Here is a 20,993-nt window from a genome sequence, read left to right as displayed (position 1 = left end):
TTCTTCCCCTATTCTTCTTGTCTTCTTTTTGTGGGTATGTCTCTTCTCTTTTGGTGGTTTTTTTTTTTTTTCCATCTTTATTTTCTGAACTTATCTCCTGGTTCCTCGTTCCCTGCATGCCACTAACTATTTTCATTAGATATTAATTGATTTGTGAATTCAGGCTGAATTGCATCATCAGCAGATGGCGGATCCAGACCTGTTGGAAGAGTCGTCCTCCCTCCTGGAGCCAAACGAGATGGGAAGAGGCACGCCTTTAAGACTCGGGTAAGTACCACTTCAACCCTCTGTACTCAGTAGAGTCATGTTCATTTTTGTTGTTCAAAAGAGGAGTGAGGCTAGGCGTTCACCTGCTTCCAGGATGCTCTCTCTTCTGAGCCCGGTGTGAGGTATTCCTAAGTCACTTTGGATTCAGTTCCTGAGTTGTTCTGTCAGCCCTCTGCTGAGTCCAGACTTTGGCAGCCCTTTAGACACAGCAATGTGTAGCCTGCTGTTTGTCCTCTTTGCCCCCTCCTCTCACCTTCCTCCCTTCCCATGGCATAGAATCGTTCCCAATGTGGCTCTTCTCCCCACAGCTTCGTGGCTGGTGTGATTAACCGCGAGCGCATCCCTACTTTTGAGCGCATGCTTTGGCGGGTGTGCCGGGGGAATGTGTTCCTGCGGCAGGCTGAAATCGAGAACCCCCTGGAGGATCCTGTGACTGTAAGACAAGGAAATTGTGTCCCGTGGAGTAGGTCTTATAAAGGGAGCTCAGAGCAGGAATGCACCAGGTGCCACCTGAGCCTGACTCCCCAACAGAGGGGCCCTTACGTTTACCTTGCTTTGATCTGTGAATTTAGTGAACTGCTCTTTCCCTCTCCCTCCATTGTCTGCGTCCATATGATGTATACATGATGTATACGTACGCATTTCCCAGCTTTACTCTTATAGGTATTATATGGATTGGAAATATGTTTTTTCCCAGTTATTTCAGTCTTTAACTCTATACATTTTCTGTTACTTTTCTGGGACCAAAAGAAAATTTTCTATGAAAATTAGCTTAAAGCAAGATGTCTGGTTCCAGGTTTGGTAACAGCCATGTATAGAAAGAGGAGAGAATTCCTAAACTGTGACCTTTATTAGTTGATAAAACTTTAGCTGGTAAAATTTTTTGTCTGCTTGCTTGTTGGGAGAGTTAGGAACTTAAAGATTTCTATTACGCAAGATAGGATGATCTTCCCCACCCAGCGCTTTGGAAGGTAGGAACAGCTTTACATCTTGGCTTGTGACATAGTGGGAGAGAGTTCTTAATCTAAACTTACATTTAGTATGGTGAGTCCTGATTTCGCGGATGACAAGCAAAGAAGATTAAATGTTCTGCCAAAAATTTACTTCACCTTTTTATTAGTCTTATTTAGAAGTCTAGAGTTGGTTTTTAATGTTCTCAGTTATCTTTTGGGTGTCTTAAATTAGTATTCTTTTTTCAACCTAAGAAGAGAGATTGAGTTATGAGACATCTCAGAGTGGGTGGGTCATGTGAATAATCCTGGTAAATGGATTTTACCCTCGGCACTGAGGAGGAGTGTGGTGACACTTGGGTTACAGTGAGTCTCCTTACCCGAGGGGCAGTGTTATATAGTCTTACTGAAGGCTGTCCTGGTCGTGGAGACATTGCAGTCAGCAGTCACACCTAGTGTGGAGCTGTTCTCAGGAATAATTAGCCAGGTTCCTGGGCAACAGAAATGTTATTTTATCTGGGCAACAGAAACAAATTGAGGAAAGAGAGTATCTGGCTATCTGCAACAGGGCAGCTGCACAAAGAATGTATTCTAGTTTATTCCTAGAGAACTTAGGGATTTAAGAGTCCTGAGCCGTACTTTCTTCACCCCTCTTCATCCTTCCAAAGTTTTGTTTTCCTGTTATTAAAAACTCTATAGGAGAAAATGCAACCAGAGACAGTCCCGGTTAACACCCAGTACAGCTTATTTCCCTGATCTTTCCTACTAGTCCTTGCATCATACCTCAGGTGTAAACTTGGCGTTTGGAATGGAACACCTTCCTCTCTGCCCCCTAAGGTCTAAATTAGCACAGATCATGAGATCCTACATCAGCGTTCCTCCTTCCCAGCTACTCAGTTCCTTGTAGTTATTCAGTCCCCTCTGTCTGGAGTGTCCAGCATGGGAACAAGAAGGAATGGCTTCCTCTCTTTCCTCTTCTCTGTCCTCATGTTATTTAGGCAATATAAGATCTAAAGTTGAACCGATAAGTAGGACTAAATTCTACTAAGAAGAGAATCATCTTAGCATCTGTGTCAGGCAGACTTCTGGTTGAGTCTAAAGACAAGACCAGAAAGACTTTTGTGAACTAGACATTACAGGGCAAATGTTCGTGTATTGGAGCTTCAGAAGTGGATTGAGGATAATAGTTAAGGTACAGGGTTGCCATGTCCTTAAAGGATTCCAGTTGTTTCTTTATCACCAAGAAAGTAAGTTATTGAAGAAGTGTTCTTCTGGATCACGTCTGATTTCTCGGTTTTTGGTTTGGGGCCTAGGGAGACTACGTGCACAAGTCTGTGTTCATCATTTTCTTCCAAGGCGATCAGCTGAAAAACAGAGTCAAGAAAATCTGTGAGGGGTAAGAAAATCATGCCTCCCCCAAGGGTGCAGCCTTGCTACCTAACTATTAAGCCTATAGAATGGTGAAGCACAAAGCCTATTAGTCTACCTCTCGACATGGTGAATGTATCTTTTAATGACGTTAATGTTATTTTAAACAATTAGAAATGGCCCAAGTTTATTTTTTAAAAAGACCATCAAAATCAGTTTCCTTTCCTTGGAAAAAAGAAATTAAGACTCATGGTTTACAAATTCTACATTGTTCTGGGACAATGGGTCTGCATACCTAGCCGTGTATCATAGGCACCATGCCCTTAACTTTTCTGAAATTTTGCCCACAAGATCTTTTTTCTGTGCCTTTTTTCTCTAGCAATTTATAATGTAATTTGTATCACTTTTTCTTTCTTTCTTTAAAGGAGTTTAAAAGCTACAGAGAGGAGTTCCTTGTGGCTCACTGGGGTAAAGACCCAGGGTTATCACTGTTGTGGCTTGGGTCCCTGCTGTGGCTCACTGCCTGGCTCTGGAATTTCTGCATGCCGTGGGCATAGCCAAAAAGGCAAAAAGGCAAAAAAAAAAAAAAAAAAAAAAAAAAAAAAAAGCTATGAGAATGTCAAGAGAGTTCAGATGTTGTTGCTCTGTCTCTAGACTCCTTCCCATAAATAGTTATTATTGATCAGTGCATCAGTTTGAACTAATCCTGTTTTGGTCCTTCTAGTAAGTTAGGATTACTTTCTGAGACTGTTAAAATTGGCCAGGTTCAGAAATTCCATTGTTCCTTAGGCTTGTCTGTACATTCCAGGTTCCGGGCCTCACTCTATCCCTGTCCTGAGACGCCACAGGAGAGGAAGGAAATGGCTTCTGGAGTTAATACCAGGATTGACGATCTCCAAATGGTACACAGAGGCCTGGAGGGGATTTGTTTTTGTAAAATGCTGTTACAGAAGACAACCCTGAGACACTAACAATTAACTTATTAGCACCTGCAGCAGCTCAGGATACTTTTATTTTGCTGTTAAGTCATTCGCTGAAACTTTTCCCCAGCTTCAATGGGGGATGACTTGACAATGGCGTTAGTCATCTTCAAATAAGACAGGGGTGCTGTGCGTATGAAGTCCCCTCCTCATGAATCTAACAAAGTAAACTTAGTTAAGAAAGTAAATCAAATAATACAGAAGTACGTATAAAGTCAGTTCTGCCTCTCACACTCAAACTCTGCCTCCAGAGGCAGCCACTCTTAACAGCTTGGTATGTACCTTTCTGGTCACCATGGATCTGAACCACAGAGTCCTGGTGTAACTCTTGTACCCTAGAAGAGACTTCGTTAGATTTTTACCAAATCGCAGTGTGTGTGGTTTGCACACACCGTGGGTTGTCACAGGGCTCTAAGGAAGGAGTCATGACATTTGCATTCACGTAAGGAAGAGGGTACCCAGTTGGAGCCTTGTTCCCTGTCATTAGAGTGTGGTGATTGCCCCCTTAAACATTGATAAACATACTTAATCCCAAAGGCAGTTCTTCTCAGCAGTGGCAGAATTGTCAGAGATATGTTGTAACTCCCATTTCAACATCTTTTCTCATCTTTCCCTCCAACGCTGTTGTATATATGACCCACCAACTTGATGTATTGCCAGCTCCTTTCAGATGCACATAACTGTTTAACCAAAGGAAGAGAATGTTTTAAGAACTGCTATTCGGGAGTTCCCGTCGTGGCGCAGTGGTTAATGAATCCGACTAGGAACCATGAGGTTGCGGGTTCGGTCCCTGCCCTTGCTCAGTGGGTTAACCATCCGGTGTTGCCGTGAGCTGTGGTGTAGGTTACAGACGCGGCTCGGATCCCGTGTTGCTGTGGCTCTGGCGTAGGGCAGTGGCTACAGCTCCGATTCAACCCCTAGCCTGGGAACCTCCATATGCCGCGGGAGCGGCCCAAGAAATAGCAACAACAACAAAAGACAAAAAAAAAAAAAAAAAAAAAAAAGAACTGCTATTCGGCAGTAAGCCGTATTAGTACAGTCTGTGTTCTAGGGCTATTCTCTCCGTTCTTAGGAGGTAGGCTTGTGGTAGATTTTAAAGAGCATGTGCAGGAGTTCCCACTGTGGCATAGTGGGCTAAGAATCTGACTGCAGCAGCTCGACTTGCTGCAGAGGTGTGGGTTCAATCCCCAGCCCAGCTCAATGGGTTAAAGGATTCAGGGTTGCCACAGCTGCGGTGTAGGTTGCAGCTGTAGCTCAGATTCAATTCCTGGCCCAGAAACTTCTGTATGCCATGAGTGCAGTCATTAAAAAAAAATAATAATGCAATATAATTATAAATGACTAGAATTTTACTTTTTAAAACACCCAACTGTATGAACTAAAATTTAAAAAGAGCTTTAAACCAGCTATGATGGAAAAAAAAATAAAAATCATTATATTAAAAAAAATAAAAAGAGCTTGAGTATCAAGTAGTGAGGTGTGGGGGTAGGGGATAGGGAAAAAGAAAAGCAAATGAAACATTGCTTGCAAGTTTATGTAGTATCCTTTCAGAAGTTTAAATAATAATTGTGAAATTGTCAACAGCCAGAAGGAGAGAAAGTACCTTTGTTCTTTTTTTTGTAAACCTCTTGTGGAAGTTACTTTCTACTGCCCAAGACAGTTTCTCAGGGAGCAGTTACTACTTTTTTCCTAGACTGACTTGAAAAGTCAGCTGTGATGGAGACTTGTGCCAAAATGATTAATACGTCATTTTATTCCTCCTCAGACAAATGTGGAGATTTAAGATAGATTCTCGGGCAGAAATGTGAGTGGTGGGTTGCTTGCCCAATTTTGACTTCGCTCCCCTTCGGCTCTAGACAGATGTTAAACGTTTGGTGATAAATGAGGCAGTAGAATGGAAAGTGTCCCTGCCCTTCCTCCCATTCTGGCCTTGGCCAGGTGATTCCTCCAGGGGAATTCTCTACCATTTCCAAAGGACCAGCTGTGAAACTCTTTCCCTCCAAGAAGCCTGACCGGAAAATAAAGCCTGATCAGCTCCATGCTGTCAGTGGTATGTGACAGTGGAAATGCCTTCTAAAGGCCGAGGTGTCTGCGTCTTCTCCTCCTCCCTGGCACAGAGTCTGTCTTGGCATAGGCAGCAATGGCAGTCAGCAGTGCCTCTGTCCCATGTGCCCTGATGCTGGCTTATGTGCAGGGCCTTCTGCAGCTTGCTGTTCTTAAGTATGGATTTGACACCTTGGTCTGCTCCTGGGGCTGTGAAGCTGACGTCTTCCAGTCTCAGTCACAGGCTCCACGTGGAAAGTCGTGGCTCTTTAATGATCCAGATAAAAGCCAGTGACCTACGCTGTTTTGCCATGGATTTGGTGAGATTAACTGTAGAGAGAAAAGCTAAAACTGTTTTCTCAGATTTCTCTTTAGCTCGAAGCTAAATAAAAATGTTAGTAATTGGAACTCTAATTTCTTTAAAAACAAAATAAAACAAAAGCCATTCTAGCCTGAAGAAGGAAAAAAACCAGATTGCCAGCAACCTTTCTCAGAAAGCTGTGCCTCTTTGCTCTTCATATCCTAAATCTAAGGATATTGGTAGGATCCCTCTCTTGCTCCTTTCTCTCCCAAAAGGTTCTGAATCAAACAGAGGATCACCGCCAGAGGGTCCTGCAGGCGGCTGCTAAGAACATCCGAGTCTGGTTCATCAAGGTGCGGAAGATGAAGGCCATCTACCATACTTTGAACCTGTGCAACATAGACGTGACCCAGAAGTGCTTGATTGCGGAGGTCTGGTGCCCTGTCACTGACCTTGACTCCATCCAGTTTGCACTCAGAAGGGGCACGGTGAGTCCCCCACAGCTAGTAGTGCAGCCTGCAGCCAGGAAGAGAGAGGTTCCTATTGATCAGTTACATCTTTGTGACATTTTTAGTCTCAGCATTCTTTGATATACTCATCTTGTATCCTGGCAGTATATTTCATGTACCCTTATTTTCCAAATGTAGAAATTGCAATTCAAAAAAGATTAAATGGAGTTCCTGTCGTGGCACAGTGGTTAATGAATCCGACTAGGAACCTTAAGGTTGCAGGTTCGATCCCTGGCCTTGCTCAGTGGGTTAAGGTTCCAGCGTTGCTGTGAGCTGTGGCGTAGGTCAAAGACGCGGCTCGGATCCCGTGTTGCTGTGGCTGTGGTGTAGGCCAGCGGCTACAGCTCTAATTAGACCCCTAGCCTGGGAACCTCCATATGCCGCGGGAAGCAGCCCTAGAAAAGGCAAAAAGACAAAAAAAAAAAAATAAAAGATTAAATCATTTGATCATATCCATGACCCTTTAGGCTAGCTCATGACCAGAATCATGAATTTCCCGAACCACTTTCTCTGTCCATTAGACTAGTTCCATAGCATAACCCTCACAGTTCCAGTTAGTACTTAATTAGAGCTTGCACCCTGTCCTAGGCATAGTCAAGGAGCCAAGAGGTGTAGAGATGTAAAAAATAAGCCCTCACATATCTTGGAGGGACTGATGTGTGAACATACAGGAGAGTCATTTGTCTGTGGAGGGAAGGAAGGTGCTAGCTTTTCCAACTAGAATGATTAGAAAAAGCTTTAAAAGGTGACATTTACTGAGGCCTTTGAAGAATAGGTAAGATATTATTGGCAACGATGAAGAAAACAGTATTGGAGTTCCCTGGTGGCTCAGCAGTTAAGGATCTGGCATTGTCACCACAGTGGCTCAGGTTACTGCCATGGTATAGGTTTGATACCTGGCCTAGGAACTTTCACATGCTGCGGGCATGCCTCCTCCAACCACCACCACCACCAAAAAAGAATCAGGGACAAAGGCAGAAAGTACAGTACAACATGTGTGGCTGGGCCAAAACAGAAATTGTAACAGGTGAGCTAAAAGAGCAGAAGGTAAACCTGGGTTGGGTAAACTGGAACCTAATTGTGAAGGGTTTTTAATACCAGGTTAGTGGGTTTAAATTTTACCCCAGAGGAAGTGGAGGGGCAGTGGAAATTAATTAGCTGTGAAAAGACATGATAGAAGCAGTTTTAAAAGAGTAATTCATTGACAGTATCTGGGTTGGATTGGAGTAGAGAGAGTCTAGAGGTGAGGGGTCAGTTAGGAGGTTATTGTCAACACAGAGTAGTGATAATGACCCCTGTGGTAAGATGTGGCAGTGGGAAAAGCAGATAAAGATGAGTTTGTGAGACATTCTGAAGGAAGTATCAACAGGTGTACTTGGTACTTGTGCAGGAGAAATACAAGGAGAGAAAAGTAAAAATATTTCTGAAGCATCAAAGCTGAGTGGCTGGTAGAATAAGGTTCCACTATTGGAAGTGAAAGTTCAGCAAGAGGAACTTATTGATAGAGGGAAGATGGTAAGTTCAGTTTTAATAACATTGAGGGGGCTGGACAGAAATCCACATGGAAATGTCAAGCTGAAAGTGGGATAGGTTCTCAAAAGGAAGGACTCCATGAGGTTGGAAGGGAATGAGACCCTTCCAGAGAGAAAATAAGGGGCTAATAATAGAACCTCCGGGGCTCTACAGTGTTACAGACAGGGGAGGAAGAGCCAGCAGAGAGACAGGAAAGGCATGGTTAGTGGGCAGAAGAGGAAGATCTTCAGTGTCAGGGGCTTGCATGTAAGAGAAAAGACCTTTGGATCTGGTGATGAGTCAGCTACTTTGACCAAGCGTGCTTAGGGATTAGGAAATTAAGAATAGGTGGTGAAGGAGGAAAGTCAGGAATAACTTCGCTTTTTCCGTGAAAGGAGGTAAGAACAGTGATACTTGTGGACAGGCAGGTAAGGCTGTCTCCAGTGAAGGTTACATGTTGTAAAATTCTTTTTTTTCTCATAGTAAGAATATTCTTTCTGAGACTTAATTTAAATCTTTCATTGTAAATTTTAGAGCTAGTTCCAGTTTCCCCAAAGCCTGGAAAGATTGCAATATAGTTTGCATGAAAGAAAATATTCATAGTTTATGTGTGCTGTTTGATGGGCTTTGATAAATATATACTCATGGGTAACCACCACTGCAATTAGGAGGATGACCAGTTCTGATACATGTGCTTCATGTCTCCCAGGAACACAGTGGTTCCACCGTGCCCTCCATTCTGAACAGGATGCAGACAAACCAGACTCCCCCAACCTATAACAAAACCAACAAGTTCACATGCGGCTTTCAGAACATAGTGGATGCTTACGGAATTGGAACTTACCGAGAGATAAATCCGGGTAAAAATGCTTGAATCTTTTCCCTCTAGAGGTGTTTTTTTGTTTTTTGTTTTTTTTCATTTATTTATTTATTTTTAGGGCCACACCCACAGCATATGGAAATTCCCGGGCTGGGGGTCGAATTGGAGCTGCAGCTGCCAACTTATGCCACAGCCCCAGCAACGCCAATTCTAAGCCGCATCTGCTACCTACATCACAGCTCATGGAAGCACTGGATCCTTAGCCTCCTGAGCGGGGCCAGGGATCAAACCCGTGTCCTCACGGATACTAGTCAGGTTCGTTACTGCTGAGCCACAGCAGGAACTCTTAGAGGTTTTATTCTTTGTTTGTTATTTCTTTTAATGCCTCACTTTGTTTTTTTTTTTTTTTTTTTTTGGCCCCACCCATGGCATGCTGAAGTTCCCTGGCCAGGGATTGAACCACAGCAATGACTCAAGCTGATGTAGTGACAATGCCTGATCCTTAACCCTCTGTGCCACCAGGGAACTCCTAATGCCTCACTTTAAATGAAATAGAACAGCTGGCTTAAAACTAAAGATGTTGTCAAGACCTTACCACTTGTGTAATTCCTGTGAAGAGGTGCCTGTTTGTATGTAGGGAGTGAGCTTTATGGCTGGATGGCTCTCCCTTAGGAGGTGGTGGTATTTGAAATTTATAGGAATGAGCTCAGTGGATTGGATTCCTGTTTGCCCTCACAGCTGTATAACACCTGGCTTTCTCTCATGCACCATTTGGTGGAACTGCTTTCAGCAAAATGTTTTTTCCAAGATAATTGTTATTTTATTTTAATTTTTTTTGTCTTTTTTTGCCTTTTCTAGGGCCACTGCCTCCGCATATGGAGGTTCCCAGGCTAGGGGTCGAATCGGAGCTGTAGCTGCTGGCCTACACCTGAGTCACAGCAGCGCAGGATCCGAGCCGCGTCTGTGACCTACACCACGGCTCACGGCAACACCGGATCCTTAACCCACTGAGCAAGGCCAGGGATCGAACCCTCAACCTCATGGTTCCTAGTCGGATTTGTTAAGCACTGAGCCACAAAGGGAACTCCTCCAAGATAATTGTTATTTTAAAATAGCTTCTCTGTTCCACGTTAGACAGAAAATACAGCACTTACTGACCATTTAAGGTGCAAGGAAGATTTCTCGTTAGTTGGGAGAGTTAATGATTAAATCAAATGTCTGAGAATTCACTTTTGTTAGGAGCCTTCTGCAGGACCTGCTCGGCTTTGGTTCTGGGCTTTCTCCCACTTACCCAGTAGCTTTATTCAGCTCTTTGCTGCACATGGAAGGAAAGCTGGCCTGCACCAGGAGCATTGTCTCAGGGGTGAGAAAAAAGAAATGGAAGAACAAACCACCTGTTTACCAAGGCTAGAGATGGAACTTTCATTTCCTGTTTTTTTTTTTTTTTTTTTTTTTTCAGCTGCCTTCATTGCGTGTGGAAGTTCCCGGACCAGGGATCGAACCCTTGCCACAGCAGTAATCAGAGCCACTACAATGACAACACCAGGTCCTTAACCCACTGGGCCACTAGGGAACTCCTTCCTGTATTGTTCTTTGTTGAAAATCCTGGCAATAGCTGGGATGCCATCAGAGCTGCTTGTGAGGCTCTGCAGATCCTGCCCTGGAGGTGATTTTCTGGGAGTCTGACCAACAGCTTGGGAACAAGTCACCTTATATTGACCTTAGAGTACAGTAAGAATGTGCTATGTTGGGAGTTGTTGCAGTTTTCCATACTTTGTCTTTTCCTTCTTTGGTTTCTTTACAGCTCCATATACCATCATCACTTTCCCTTTTCTATTTGCTGTGATGTTTGGAGACTTTGGCCATGGCATTTTGATGACCCTTTTTGCTGTATGGATGGTGTTAAGGGAGAGCCGGATTCTTTCCCAGAAGAATGAGAATGAGGTAATGTTTTGTTTTTCTTTTTGATAGAAGCATAATTTGATTATTTTCTTGATGTATCTAATATTTTTCTCCTACAATCTTTGGCTACATACCATCATTGTCTCGTCATAGGGCAGCAAAATTATAAGAATTTGTGCAGACCGAAGGGTAATTCAGTCTTTCCTTTAGCATGATTGATGGAAATGTTTATTTTATTTTTAATTTTTATTTATTGAGATATAATTGATTTACAACATTAGTTTCAGGTGTACAACAGTGTTTGAAAATTTTTATGAATTATATTCCATTTATATTATTAAAATATTGGCTCTCTTCCCTGTGCTGTACAGTATCTCCTTGTAGCTTATTTATTTTCTGCACAGTAGTTTGTACCTCTTGGCTGCCTACCGCATCTTACCCGTCTTCCCTTCTCTCTCCCCACCAGTAACCACTAGTTAATTCAAGAAGGAGATAATGTTTCAGTTATATTTGCCTTGATCTGAAACTTTCTCAAGCATTCACTGTGAAAATTATGATGTGGACGTCTTTTATCCATGAATTTACCCAGAGGTTATAGAGACTATTTAGAGAATAGAGACATTTGTTCATTTTAATGCTAAAGAGGCCACGTGCTATGAAAGTAAATTTCTTTTTAGTGTTGTATTTTGGTCTTTAAGCTCCCTGACCCAGAATGAGATAAATGGTGTGAGAGGAAGGGTCTGGTATGTTCTGAATGACATAGTCACAATGTGAGCTTCAGCGAGTGTGTCTCATTGACATCTTTCTTCTGGCTCCCAGATGTTCAGCACTGTGTTCAGTGGCCGGTACATTATTCTGTTGATGGGTATCTTCTCCATCTACACTGGCCTCATCTACAATGATTGCTTTTCCAAGTCTCTTAATATCTTCGGGTCATCCTGGAGCGTACGGCCAATGTTCGATGGATATAATTGGACGTAAGTTGCAAAGAAGCCAAAAGTCAAAGTTTATTCCTGTCATGTTCAGCTCTGGTTTTCCAGACAAGTGGTGAACTAACACTTCTTTAGGAAATGGTTGACACTGTTTTTGTTCCAGAAGAATGCAGTGTCTTCTCTTATTTAAGCTCCAGCCTGAGAAGTGCTTGTGATTTGTTCAGCCGTGTCAAGGAACTGAAACTAAATTAGGCACATTGATTCTTTTTGTAAATTAAAAGCAGATTCCCCAGTTTCCCTACCTGGTCTCCCATGTGTGTTTAATTTTCCTTTTTGTGATCTCTGATCCCTTCTCACTCTCTGGTGCTAATCCCTCCTCTTTCATTGAAGAGTCAAGAGAGCTGTGGTAGTTTCTTTTGGGATCAGTTTGTGGATCCCAATAGTTTCTCTCTCTTGATAAAGAATAAATGTGGGAGTTCCCATTTGTGGCTCAGTGGTAATGAACCCAACTAGTATCCATGAGGACGCGGGTTTGATCCCTGGCCTTGCTCAGTGGGTTAAGGATCCGGCATTGCTGTGAGCTGTGGTGTAGGTCACAGGTGCAGCTCAGATCTGGCATTCCTGTGGCTGTGGCATAGGCTAGGAGCTGCAGCCCTATGATTCGACCCATAGCCTGGAAACTTCCATATACCGCATGTGGGGCCCTAAAAAGAAAAAGAAAAAAAAAAAAAAAAAAAAAGGAAAGAAAAATAAATAAATAAATAAATAAATAAATAAATGCAGCTTTTCTCCTAACATGGTAGGGAAGAGACGCTTCGGGGGAATCCTGTCCTCCAGCTGAATCCAGCTGTTCTTGGAGTTTTTGGTGGACCATATCCTTTTGGCATTGATCCAGTAAGAGCACTTATTTTCTGTATGTCTAATACCAAATTTTTTAACTGTAAGCCAGAAGTGAGAGAATTAAAATGAAGATAAACTGGGAGTTCCCATTGTGGCTCAGCAGTAGCAAACCTAACTGGTACCATAGGACACAGGTTCGCTCCCTGGCCCTGCTCAGTGGGTGAAGGATCTGGCATTGCCGTAAGCTGCAGTGTAGGTTTCAGACTCAGCTCAGATCCTGCATTGCTCTGGCTGTGGAGTGGGCTGGCAGCTACAGCTCCAATTCAGCCCCTAGCCTGGGAACTTCATATGCTGCAGGTGTGGCCCTAAAAAAATAAAAGTAAAAAAATGAAGATAAATTGTTATTTGGATGTTAGATAACATATTTTTTGAAAACCTCAGTGTAGCTGTCCAGTACTTTAAAGCTACAAGAGACCCAAATGCCTTGGGGAGCCAAATAATTTTTCCTGCACTGCTTATTTTAGAGGCGACTAATAATATTGACCCTGGGAAGTTTGATTTTCAAGATTCCTTCCCAGTTTATTTCTGTTTAACTTAGTTTGGTTTTTATTTTTAGTAGATGTTTTAACAAAGCAAAAATAGCTCTTTTCTATGGATTTTAGATTTCCATTCTTTACATAGTTACAAAAACTTATCCCAGAAATTTATTTTTTTAAATGCTTAGGCAGATAAAGTATGATCATGTCTTTTATATTGTGTGCCTAAAAAGGGGCGGGGGTATTTAAGTCTAAGCATTAGACTGTAAGGATTACAGAATTCCAGAGGAAAAGCAGACCATTATAGATAAGAAAGATTAAGGTTTCTTGTAAAAAAAAAAAAAATGGGAATCTGGCCTTTGAAAAATATTTCACATTGTTGTAGGTGAGGAGAACTATGTGCAAAACCACGGAGGTAGGGAGATACCAAGTAATTATTTTAATTATTGTAGAAGCTAATGTTACTGAAATGCTCACTATGGGCCAGGCATTGTACTGAGCCCTCAGCATATCTGATTTACCCCCAAACAATTCTATCAGGTAGATACTGCTATCTGTGTTATACAGATGAGGAAACTAAGGCCTAGAGATTTAATAACATTTCTCATTTGTATTTAGCAGATATTTACTAAATCCCTATTGTCTGAAAGGCATAGTGTCTGCTGGGGGAATCAACGTAGTTCTAAGGCATAGTTCCTGCCCTCAAGTAGTTTGGAGTCTAATAATAATATTACCCCACATTTACATAGCGTTCTGTAGGAACAAAGTTTTGTCTGCAGACATCTCATTTGCTGCCTAGAGGGTTGATACGGAGTTTAAAGTGCCTGTGGGACGACACCCAGGTGTTATCTATGTCCTTCAGGCGTGTGGAATTGTAGAACTTCAGGCAAGACGAGGGCTACGGAGAGAACCAGCCACAAGCTTTCAGGTTGGAGGTCACTGAGGATGACCTCTTCACAAAGAGGCCAGTTCAGGAAAATATGCCAGCTGCACGGTGGAAGATCTGGCTTATCAGGGTACAGAGTTTGTACTTTATCATGGCACTTCTAGGAGGTTAGAGTGGCACTTCTAGGAGGTTTTGGCACAGGTTTTGTGACTGCATCAGAGTCATGATTTAGGAGACATAATCTGATGGCCAAGTGGAGGCAAAACAGTCAGGAAATTTTTTACAGGTGTCCAGGCCTTGGGTGACAAGGCTTAAGGTAATTAATATTTAAAAATAGGTGGAACAACAGCACCACTGGGTTTCAGTCAAGAAAACACAGATTGTGGGAGCATCTATAAGATAAATGTCCTAATTTCTTCCACAAATATTTTGTAAAAATAATAAAGGACAGCTGGAGGGAGAACAGAGACTTAAAAGCTGTATCAGCAATGACAGTGTATGGACCTTAACTGGGCCCTTCTGTGAATAAATGAAGTGTAAAAACATATGGAAAAAAAAATGGATACAATCAGGAAAATTTGAATACTATCTCATGATACTAAAGAATCATTGTTAATGCTTTGGAGTATGATACCAGTATTGTGGTCTTGTTTTAAAAATAAGTTTTTACCTTTAGAGATCCATACTGAAATATTTACAGGTAAAATGAATGCTGTCTGGACTTTGCTTCAAAATAATATGGCGGAGGGGGGTGGGTTGGGGCTGTGATCAAACAGGATTGACTGGGAGTCGATAAGTAGTGGTTGAAGCCAGGCTGTGGATACATGGGAGTTTGTTGTACTGTTCTCTCTACTTACATATATGTTTAGAATTTTTTATAATAAAAAAAAAAATCTTTTAAAAAAAATTTTTAGGGAACACCAATTTTTTACAATAGGTGGCTATTTTTCCATTTGTGAGCTCTTTGTAATGCCTTTTCTTGGGTTGTGACAGATTTGGAACATTGCCACCAATAAGCTGACCTTCCTCAACTCCTTTAAGATGAAGATGTCTGTTATCCTTGGTATCATCCACATGATGTTTGGAGTCAGCCTGAGCCTTTTCAACCATATGTGAGTCGTTCGACCTGTCATAAGAATGCAGTGCTTTTGCCTAAAGAAATCATAACATCTTTGGGAAGGAAGTGCTTTTATAAAAATCTCATTTCTTTACATGAGGCTTACTGAGCATTAGTCCCTTAACAATGTGCAAATTGTACTAAAGATCTTTGACAAAACCTTATATAATTGTCATCAAAATGAGTTATGTTTTTTCCCCTTCATGTGTTTCTCACAGAAACTTAAGAACTGTGGGCTCAGAACATGCTAGATTTCCCCACCTCTTTCTTATGGTCAATTAATGAGGGTGGTACTGGTGCTGTTCAAGGTACAAAAGTTTGGAAGTCATGGTTAATCCTGCTTATCTCTGTTGCCTCCGGTGCCTCAGGCTGTTGCTTCTTAAAGTGATAAACCCAGAATTGAGGGAGTATTGGTAGGAAATGTAGTGGACACTCCATTTGGTGTAGGCGTGATCCTGGGCCTGTTCACCTTTAACATTTTTCTCCTCTCTTACTTTTTAGTTATTTCAAGAGGCCGCTGAATATCTACTTTGGATTTATCCCAGAAATAATCTTCATGACTTCTTTGTTTGGCTATTTAGTTATCCTTATTTTTTACAAGTGGACAGCCTATGATGCTCAGACGTCTGAGAAAGCACCAAGCCTTCTGATCCATTTCATAAACATGTTTCTCTTTTCCTACGGGGACTCTGGTAATTCGATGCTGTATTCTGGACAGGTGCGCCAACCCAGAGGTGGACTGTCTTAGGTGGTTATCCTAGGTCAGGAAACCAGATGTTTCTGGAAAAGCCTTTAGAAATCCCTTTCTAGGGAGTTCCCGTCGTGGTGCAGTGGTTAACAAATCCTACTAGGAACCATGAGGTTGCAGGTTCCATCCCTGGCCTCGCTCAGTGGGTTAAGGATCCAGCGTTGCCGTGAGCTGTGGTGTAGGTCGAAGACGCGGCTCGGATCCCGCATTGCTATGGCTCTGTTGTAGGCCAGCGGCTACAGCTCCGATTTGACCCCTAGCCTGGGAACCTCCATATGCCATGGGAGCGGCCCAAGACATGGCAAAAAGACCAAAAAAAAAAAAAAAAAAAGAAAAGAAATCCCTTTCTCTAGTATTTGGTTTTTAGTCCACACATCCAGATCTAAATTTAGCCCATCCTCCTTCATTGGGAGGGTCAAGTATAATTTCTGTATCCAGGAAGGATAGAATTTCTAACTTATCCTGGGGAACAGTTCTGGGCTTTGCCACAGCATTTGCTAATTATTTTGAGTAACTGGATAGTGTTATTTATTCATAGCTCGGCAAGAAAGTACTATTGTAGGGGAAGTCTGTGCTGGAGTTGGAAACTCCATGTTTGATTAACGTGACATGCCTTGTCTTTCTTGCTTTGCAGAAAGGAATTCAGTGTTTCCTGGTAGTGGTTGCACTACTTTGTGTACCTTGGATGCTTCTGATTAAACCACTAGTCCTTCGCCATCAATATTTGAGGAGGAAGCATTTGGTGGGTGTATTTCTGTTGCTGAAAGTTACTAGATTTTTTTTTTTTTTTTAAAGATCAGGGTGATTCCTCATTGGATATAATGAGTTGTACATAAGTCTCTATTCTCTTAAAATGCATTTGTGGTATATCCCAGCATGAACACTGAACCTGCTGAAATGAAAAAAGAAAACAAAGCAAAACTTGTAAATGCTGCTCAGACACCCAGATTCATCTTTGAGTAGCCCAGTTAGAACAAGTCATAAGGTTTTACCTTTCCTGCTCATGCTTTACTCACGCTGTGCTCAGCAAAATCCCAGCCTGGGCCTGTCTGGATGCAGCATCAGCCAAAGCAAGGCTGTAAGAGCTGCAGACGGTGAACCCACTCATGTGGTTTGCCTGGGCAACCACAGGGCTGACGCTGAGACGTTTTCTTTTAAAACAAGACCGTGATACTTTCACCAACCAAAACATCCGGGGGAAAAGATTTGATTTAAAGCACACTGACTTTTTTTCTTTTTAAAAAGCAGCATGCATATTTGTGTTTACTTAATGTATGTGTGTGTGCATCTGGATTACATACACACTGAGGTTGCCAAATGTCCATTTCTGGCTATGCATTGAAGCTGACCTGTTACATTTCCTGGTCAAGTCCGAAAGATCTTGTTGCATGACTCATATATGGCTGTTAGAGTGTTGCTCCTATTGGAGAGCAGCTGAGTTACAAGACCCTCCTTCTCCCTTTCTGACCATCTTCATCCTTCCATGTCCCCTCCATTCATCTCCCCTTCCACCCCCTCCCTCTTTTGTTTCCTCCTCCCTTCCTCTTTTCTTCCCTTCACTATCAGGAAGGGCAGCCTGTGGAGGCCCCAGTCAGCCCAACCCCGAGCCAACAGGGACTAGAGGCAGCAGCGGCTGCAACAGTGAGTGAATTAAAACCAGCAAACCATCACATTTTGTTTAAAGAGGTGGCAAACAGTGCAGCAGAATTCTTTTCAATTATATTGAGAGTGTGGGACATGTGCGCTCTTGGAAAGTATGTCCTTGTTACTCGTTGAGACGATGACAAGATTTCCACCTCTTAGGAAGAGATTCCAATATCATCTTTACCATTGGTTTGCTAAGTTTCTATTCCACATGTAAGTGCAGTCATGTCTGTGGAAGCAAGGTGGTTGTTATACCCTCTCCAAGTCCCATCATCTTCATCCAAGAGGGCAGCTCTTGGACTCATCCATCCACTTTCATGTATTTTTGTGACCATGTATTGGATGAATTTTTTTAACATGGAGTGAGAACATCTCTGTGACTCTTGAGTTGATTTCCCTGCTCTTTAAAGTTCTGCTTCAGAGTGATGCTTGGACACTTGGTCCATCTTAGCTGTGTCTTACTCTCTTTCCAGTGGAAACATATACGTGTCTACTTTTTTGTGAGAGACTCAGAAGCCCTGGTGTCCTTAGCTGTTTGTTCATTGAGACCTCCTCCCTGCCATGTGTCTCCTGTATACTCTGCATCTGCTGTAATAACTGAAGTCATCTTCTGTTTTGATCTTTCCTTCTTCTCGTCCTGGCTCATGATTCAGTAACAGCACTTTGTATGTTAAGCATTTCAATATTTGTCCTTAAAACATGTCTTAACCAAAATCATACAATGTACTGATTTCATAGCCCAGTCTGTTCTAGGTACTGAGTCAATAAGATTTTTTTAAAATCTCGTCAGTAATGATTATGCTCATGTACTATTGTATTCTACTAGCATCACACGCCTTTAAATAAATGAAATATTTAGATGGATGACCATTTCCATTAGGTGTTTCTGATCAGAAAAACTGCTGTAATCATCCTTCTAAAAACTAGTATAAAAGGGCTATTATTTTGGATCAGAAGATATTTAAATGTTGCTGCTTAAAATTATTTTCAAGTGGGGACTCTCTCCTTTCTTAAGAGAAATTAAAAACTACCTTAAGCACATATTCTCTGTGTATCGGCATTCTTTCCATGTGCTCTTCTTTCTGCTAGTCTCAGTTTATTTAAGATGGGCTTCTGCTGATCAGTCCTAATCCTTATCAATCCAGCATCTTCTTGTATGATACTATCCAAGCTAAAAGTCCCCAATCTAGAAACCGGCACATTCAGAGGTTCTTCTTAGCCCACTGGTTCTTTAGCCAAACATCTGTTTTTGGAGAGCAACCCAAAAGCTTCAAGACAATCATTCTACAACAGGGGCCCTGGATTCTTGACCTCAGAGGCTGAGGATGTGAACACTGATCTGTTTCTGTTCTCTTCTCTGTCCTCTTGGTTGTCTGTAAGCAGTGTTTCACAGTTTGTTTTTTCTTTTCTTCTTTCTGCTGATGTGTGTTTCTCATCTTCCTTCCTGTAGCTCATACTCCCTCCCTTCCGAATGGACAGGTAGTAGTGTCTGGCTGGGAGGCTTAACCTGTCTGCCCCTCACTACATCTGCCCATTGGGGAAAGCTTCCGGAATGACTTTCTGCTTTAGGCCTTAAAGCCTGAAGCCTGCCTCCTCAACCCTCAGACCCATCCCCGTCCTTTGGAGTTCTCTCCTGTCACCAGTGTTGTGCAGAAGGTACCCCTGTGTTGCCCTTTTGGCCCACATTTTGAGAGATCTCAGGTGTAATATCTTCATGACCTGGAGGTGCCCGGGGCTTCAGTGGTTCCCAGGTATGACCACACATAAGAATGACCTGGTGAACTTTAAATTTGTTTCTTGGGGCACTAAAACAAAACAGCTAAGTGGAAGAAGACATAAAGATTGCCCATAACACCATGACCCAGACAGCCCACTGCTGACATTAAAAAATAAAATTGAGGCAACAGGTGCACTTGGTTAGAGATGCAAATAGTACTGAAAGTGAGAGCCTCCCTGTTCCCAGCCCTCTGCCTCCCAGGGTATCATTGACATCTGGGGGGATTTTGCCTTGCATTTTTTTCTGCATAAACCAGCATATATCTATCATCTATCGATAGAAATATGTATATGTGTATGCACATATATATAAATATATATATAAAACACAGTATATGTATATATACACATTAGCAGTTGTGCTTTAAATTTGAGCACTCTTCTGCCCTTTGATTTATTAAATTTTGAGGTGATACTCGATCTTATAGTTGCCTAGTGTTCCATAGAACATTCTGTTGGATGTACTAATATTACATAATCGTTCTCTTGTTGATGGTCATGTAGATTGTTCCCAATTCTTTGCTATTCCAAATAACATAGAAAACAGCCTTATCCATGTATCTTGATAAAACTTCACATAGGCGTAGATGTTCCCAGCAGTGAGATTGCTGTCTCAAAAGGTGCATGCATTTTTTGTGCATGCCTTTTCAATTTTGAGGGACAGTTAAAACAATCACACAGTGTGTCCTTGAGAAAAAAATTTTTTTTCTTGTCATTTGCCTTTTTAGGGCCACACCCACAGTATATGGAGGTTGCCAGGCTAGGGGTCTAATCAGAGCTGTAGCCGCCAGTCTACACCACAGCCATAGCAACTCAGGATCCAAGCCGCGTCTGCGACCTACACCAAAACTCACGGCAACACCAGATCCTTAACCCACTGAGTGAGGCCAGGGATCGAACCCTAGTCTTTATGGATACTAATTGGGTTCGTTAACCACTGAGCCACGATGGGGACTCCAAAATATTTTTTTAAATATGAATTTTCTAGACCCCACCCCAGACCTACTTACTAAACTGATAATTTCTGGAGGCGATATTTGAAAATCTCTATTAAATGAAATTCTGCTTTCAAGATGATTCTGATACCACTGGTTCTCTGACCAGCATGTGAGAACCACTGCTAGAAGACTAGAGAGAGAGTTTGCCCAACCCCTCAGGGTTGATGGTTATATGCTGTGGTCAGAGGTGCACACCGCAGCTGAAGCTGCAAGCAGGGACCTTCAGGTGGTTGACCAAAGCCACTTGCATTTGGTTTGTGCTGCTGCTCGGAGGCCATTTTGCAGGAGAGCCGACTTTGAACTCTTGCCTTGTTTAGTTCCCCTAACAGAAACCACATGAAGTAGGTCTAGGAGCTGTTTCTTCAGCTCCTTTTCACTCTGTGGCATGTTAACGCTAATTTTGGTATCTGTCCGTCGTAACCCCAGTTCTTCCTGTTTTTTTTTTTTTTTTTTTGTACCCAACAAGTCCTTTTGCCTCAACAAACCCAAACTTTTCCAAATCAGGTTGACTTAGAAATTCTGATTCTGGAAACCCTGCATTTGGGGAGCGAGGAACAGCAAGCGCCCAATCAGCATCTGCCAGCCGGCCTGTGAAAGAGCTGTGTTAACACTCCAGAATCCTCCAGTGAAGGAAAGGAGCCTTTTTTATTTTTTTTTTAATTCCGTATTCTGTAGCTACAGGCCCATGTACATTAAGCTTTTTTTTCCCTTTGGTGACCTAGGAAGTCCTTTGTTCCTGGGCAGAGACCCAGTACATTTCAGGGAGAGGTATTGCTGGAACTCTTGGGCTCCTGTTGAAAGCGTATCAGACCAGGTTGCAATCACCATGCCATTTGGCTCCCCACCCTCTTAGAAAGTCTAATC

General features: G+C 42.3%; 1 protein-coding gene across 13 annotated transcripts in view; it reads left to right on the top strand.

Moving 5' to 3' along the window:
* ATP6V0A1 (ATPase H+ transporting V0 subunit a1) overlaps positions 1-20,993 on the top strand; it is a 55,646-nt gene that overhangs the window by 20,102 nt on the left and 14,551 nt on the right. For 6 of the 13 annotated variants that reach the window (XR_014821087.1, XR_014821086.1, XR_014821088.1 and 3 more), the window contains exons 6-17: positions 185-267; positions 576-702; positions 2,531-2,613; positions 3,394-3,487; positions 6,185-6,397; positions 8,640-8,790; positions 10,555-10,694; positions 11,472-11,629; positions 12,388-12,478; positions 14,840-14,958; positions 15,465-15,681; positions 16,346-16,453. Coding sequence is in view for 7 of the 13 variants with exons in the window: in XM_005668803.4 (XP_005668860.1) it covers positions 185-267; positions 576-702; positions 2,531-2,613; positions 3,394-3,487; positions 6,185-6,397; positions 8,640-8,790; positions 10,555-10,694; positions 11,472-11,629; positions 12,388-12,478; positions 14,840-14,958; positions 15,465-15,681; positions 16,346-16,453 (1,584 nt within the window). In the remaining 6 variants the exon portion in view is untranslated. Of the gene's footprint in view, positions 1-163; positions 268-575; positions 703-2,530; positions 2,614-3,393; positions 3,488-6,184; positions 6,398-8,639; positions 8,791-10,554; positions 10,695-11,471; positions 11,630-12,387; positions 12,479-14,839; positions 14,959-15,464; positions 15,682-16,345; positions 16,454-17,277; positions 17,353-20,993 lie in introns of all 13 variants that reach the window. The other 7 variants (XR_001299859.3, XR_001299858.3, XR_014821085.1 and 4 more) reach the window with 2 other exon arrangements.

This window comes from Sus scrofa, chromosome 12 (assembly GCF_054392235.1).
Source record: "Sus scrofa isolate SSC_HxYL_T2T_F1_AM1 chromosome 12, Sscrofa_HxYL_maternal_Yorkshire_Landrace_v2.0, whole genome shotgun sequence".
Lineage (NCBI taxonomy): Eukaryota > Metazoa > Chordata > Mammalia > Artiodactyla > Suidae > Sus > Sus scrofa.
Note: the sequence above shows the minus strand (reverse complement) of the source record. Positions and strands in the feature narration are given on the sequence as shown.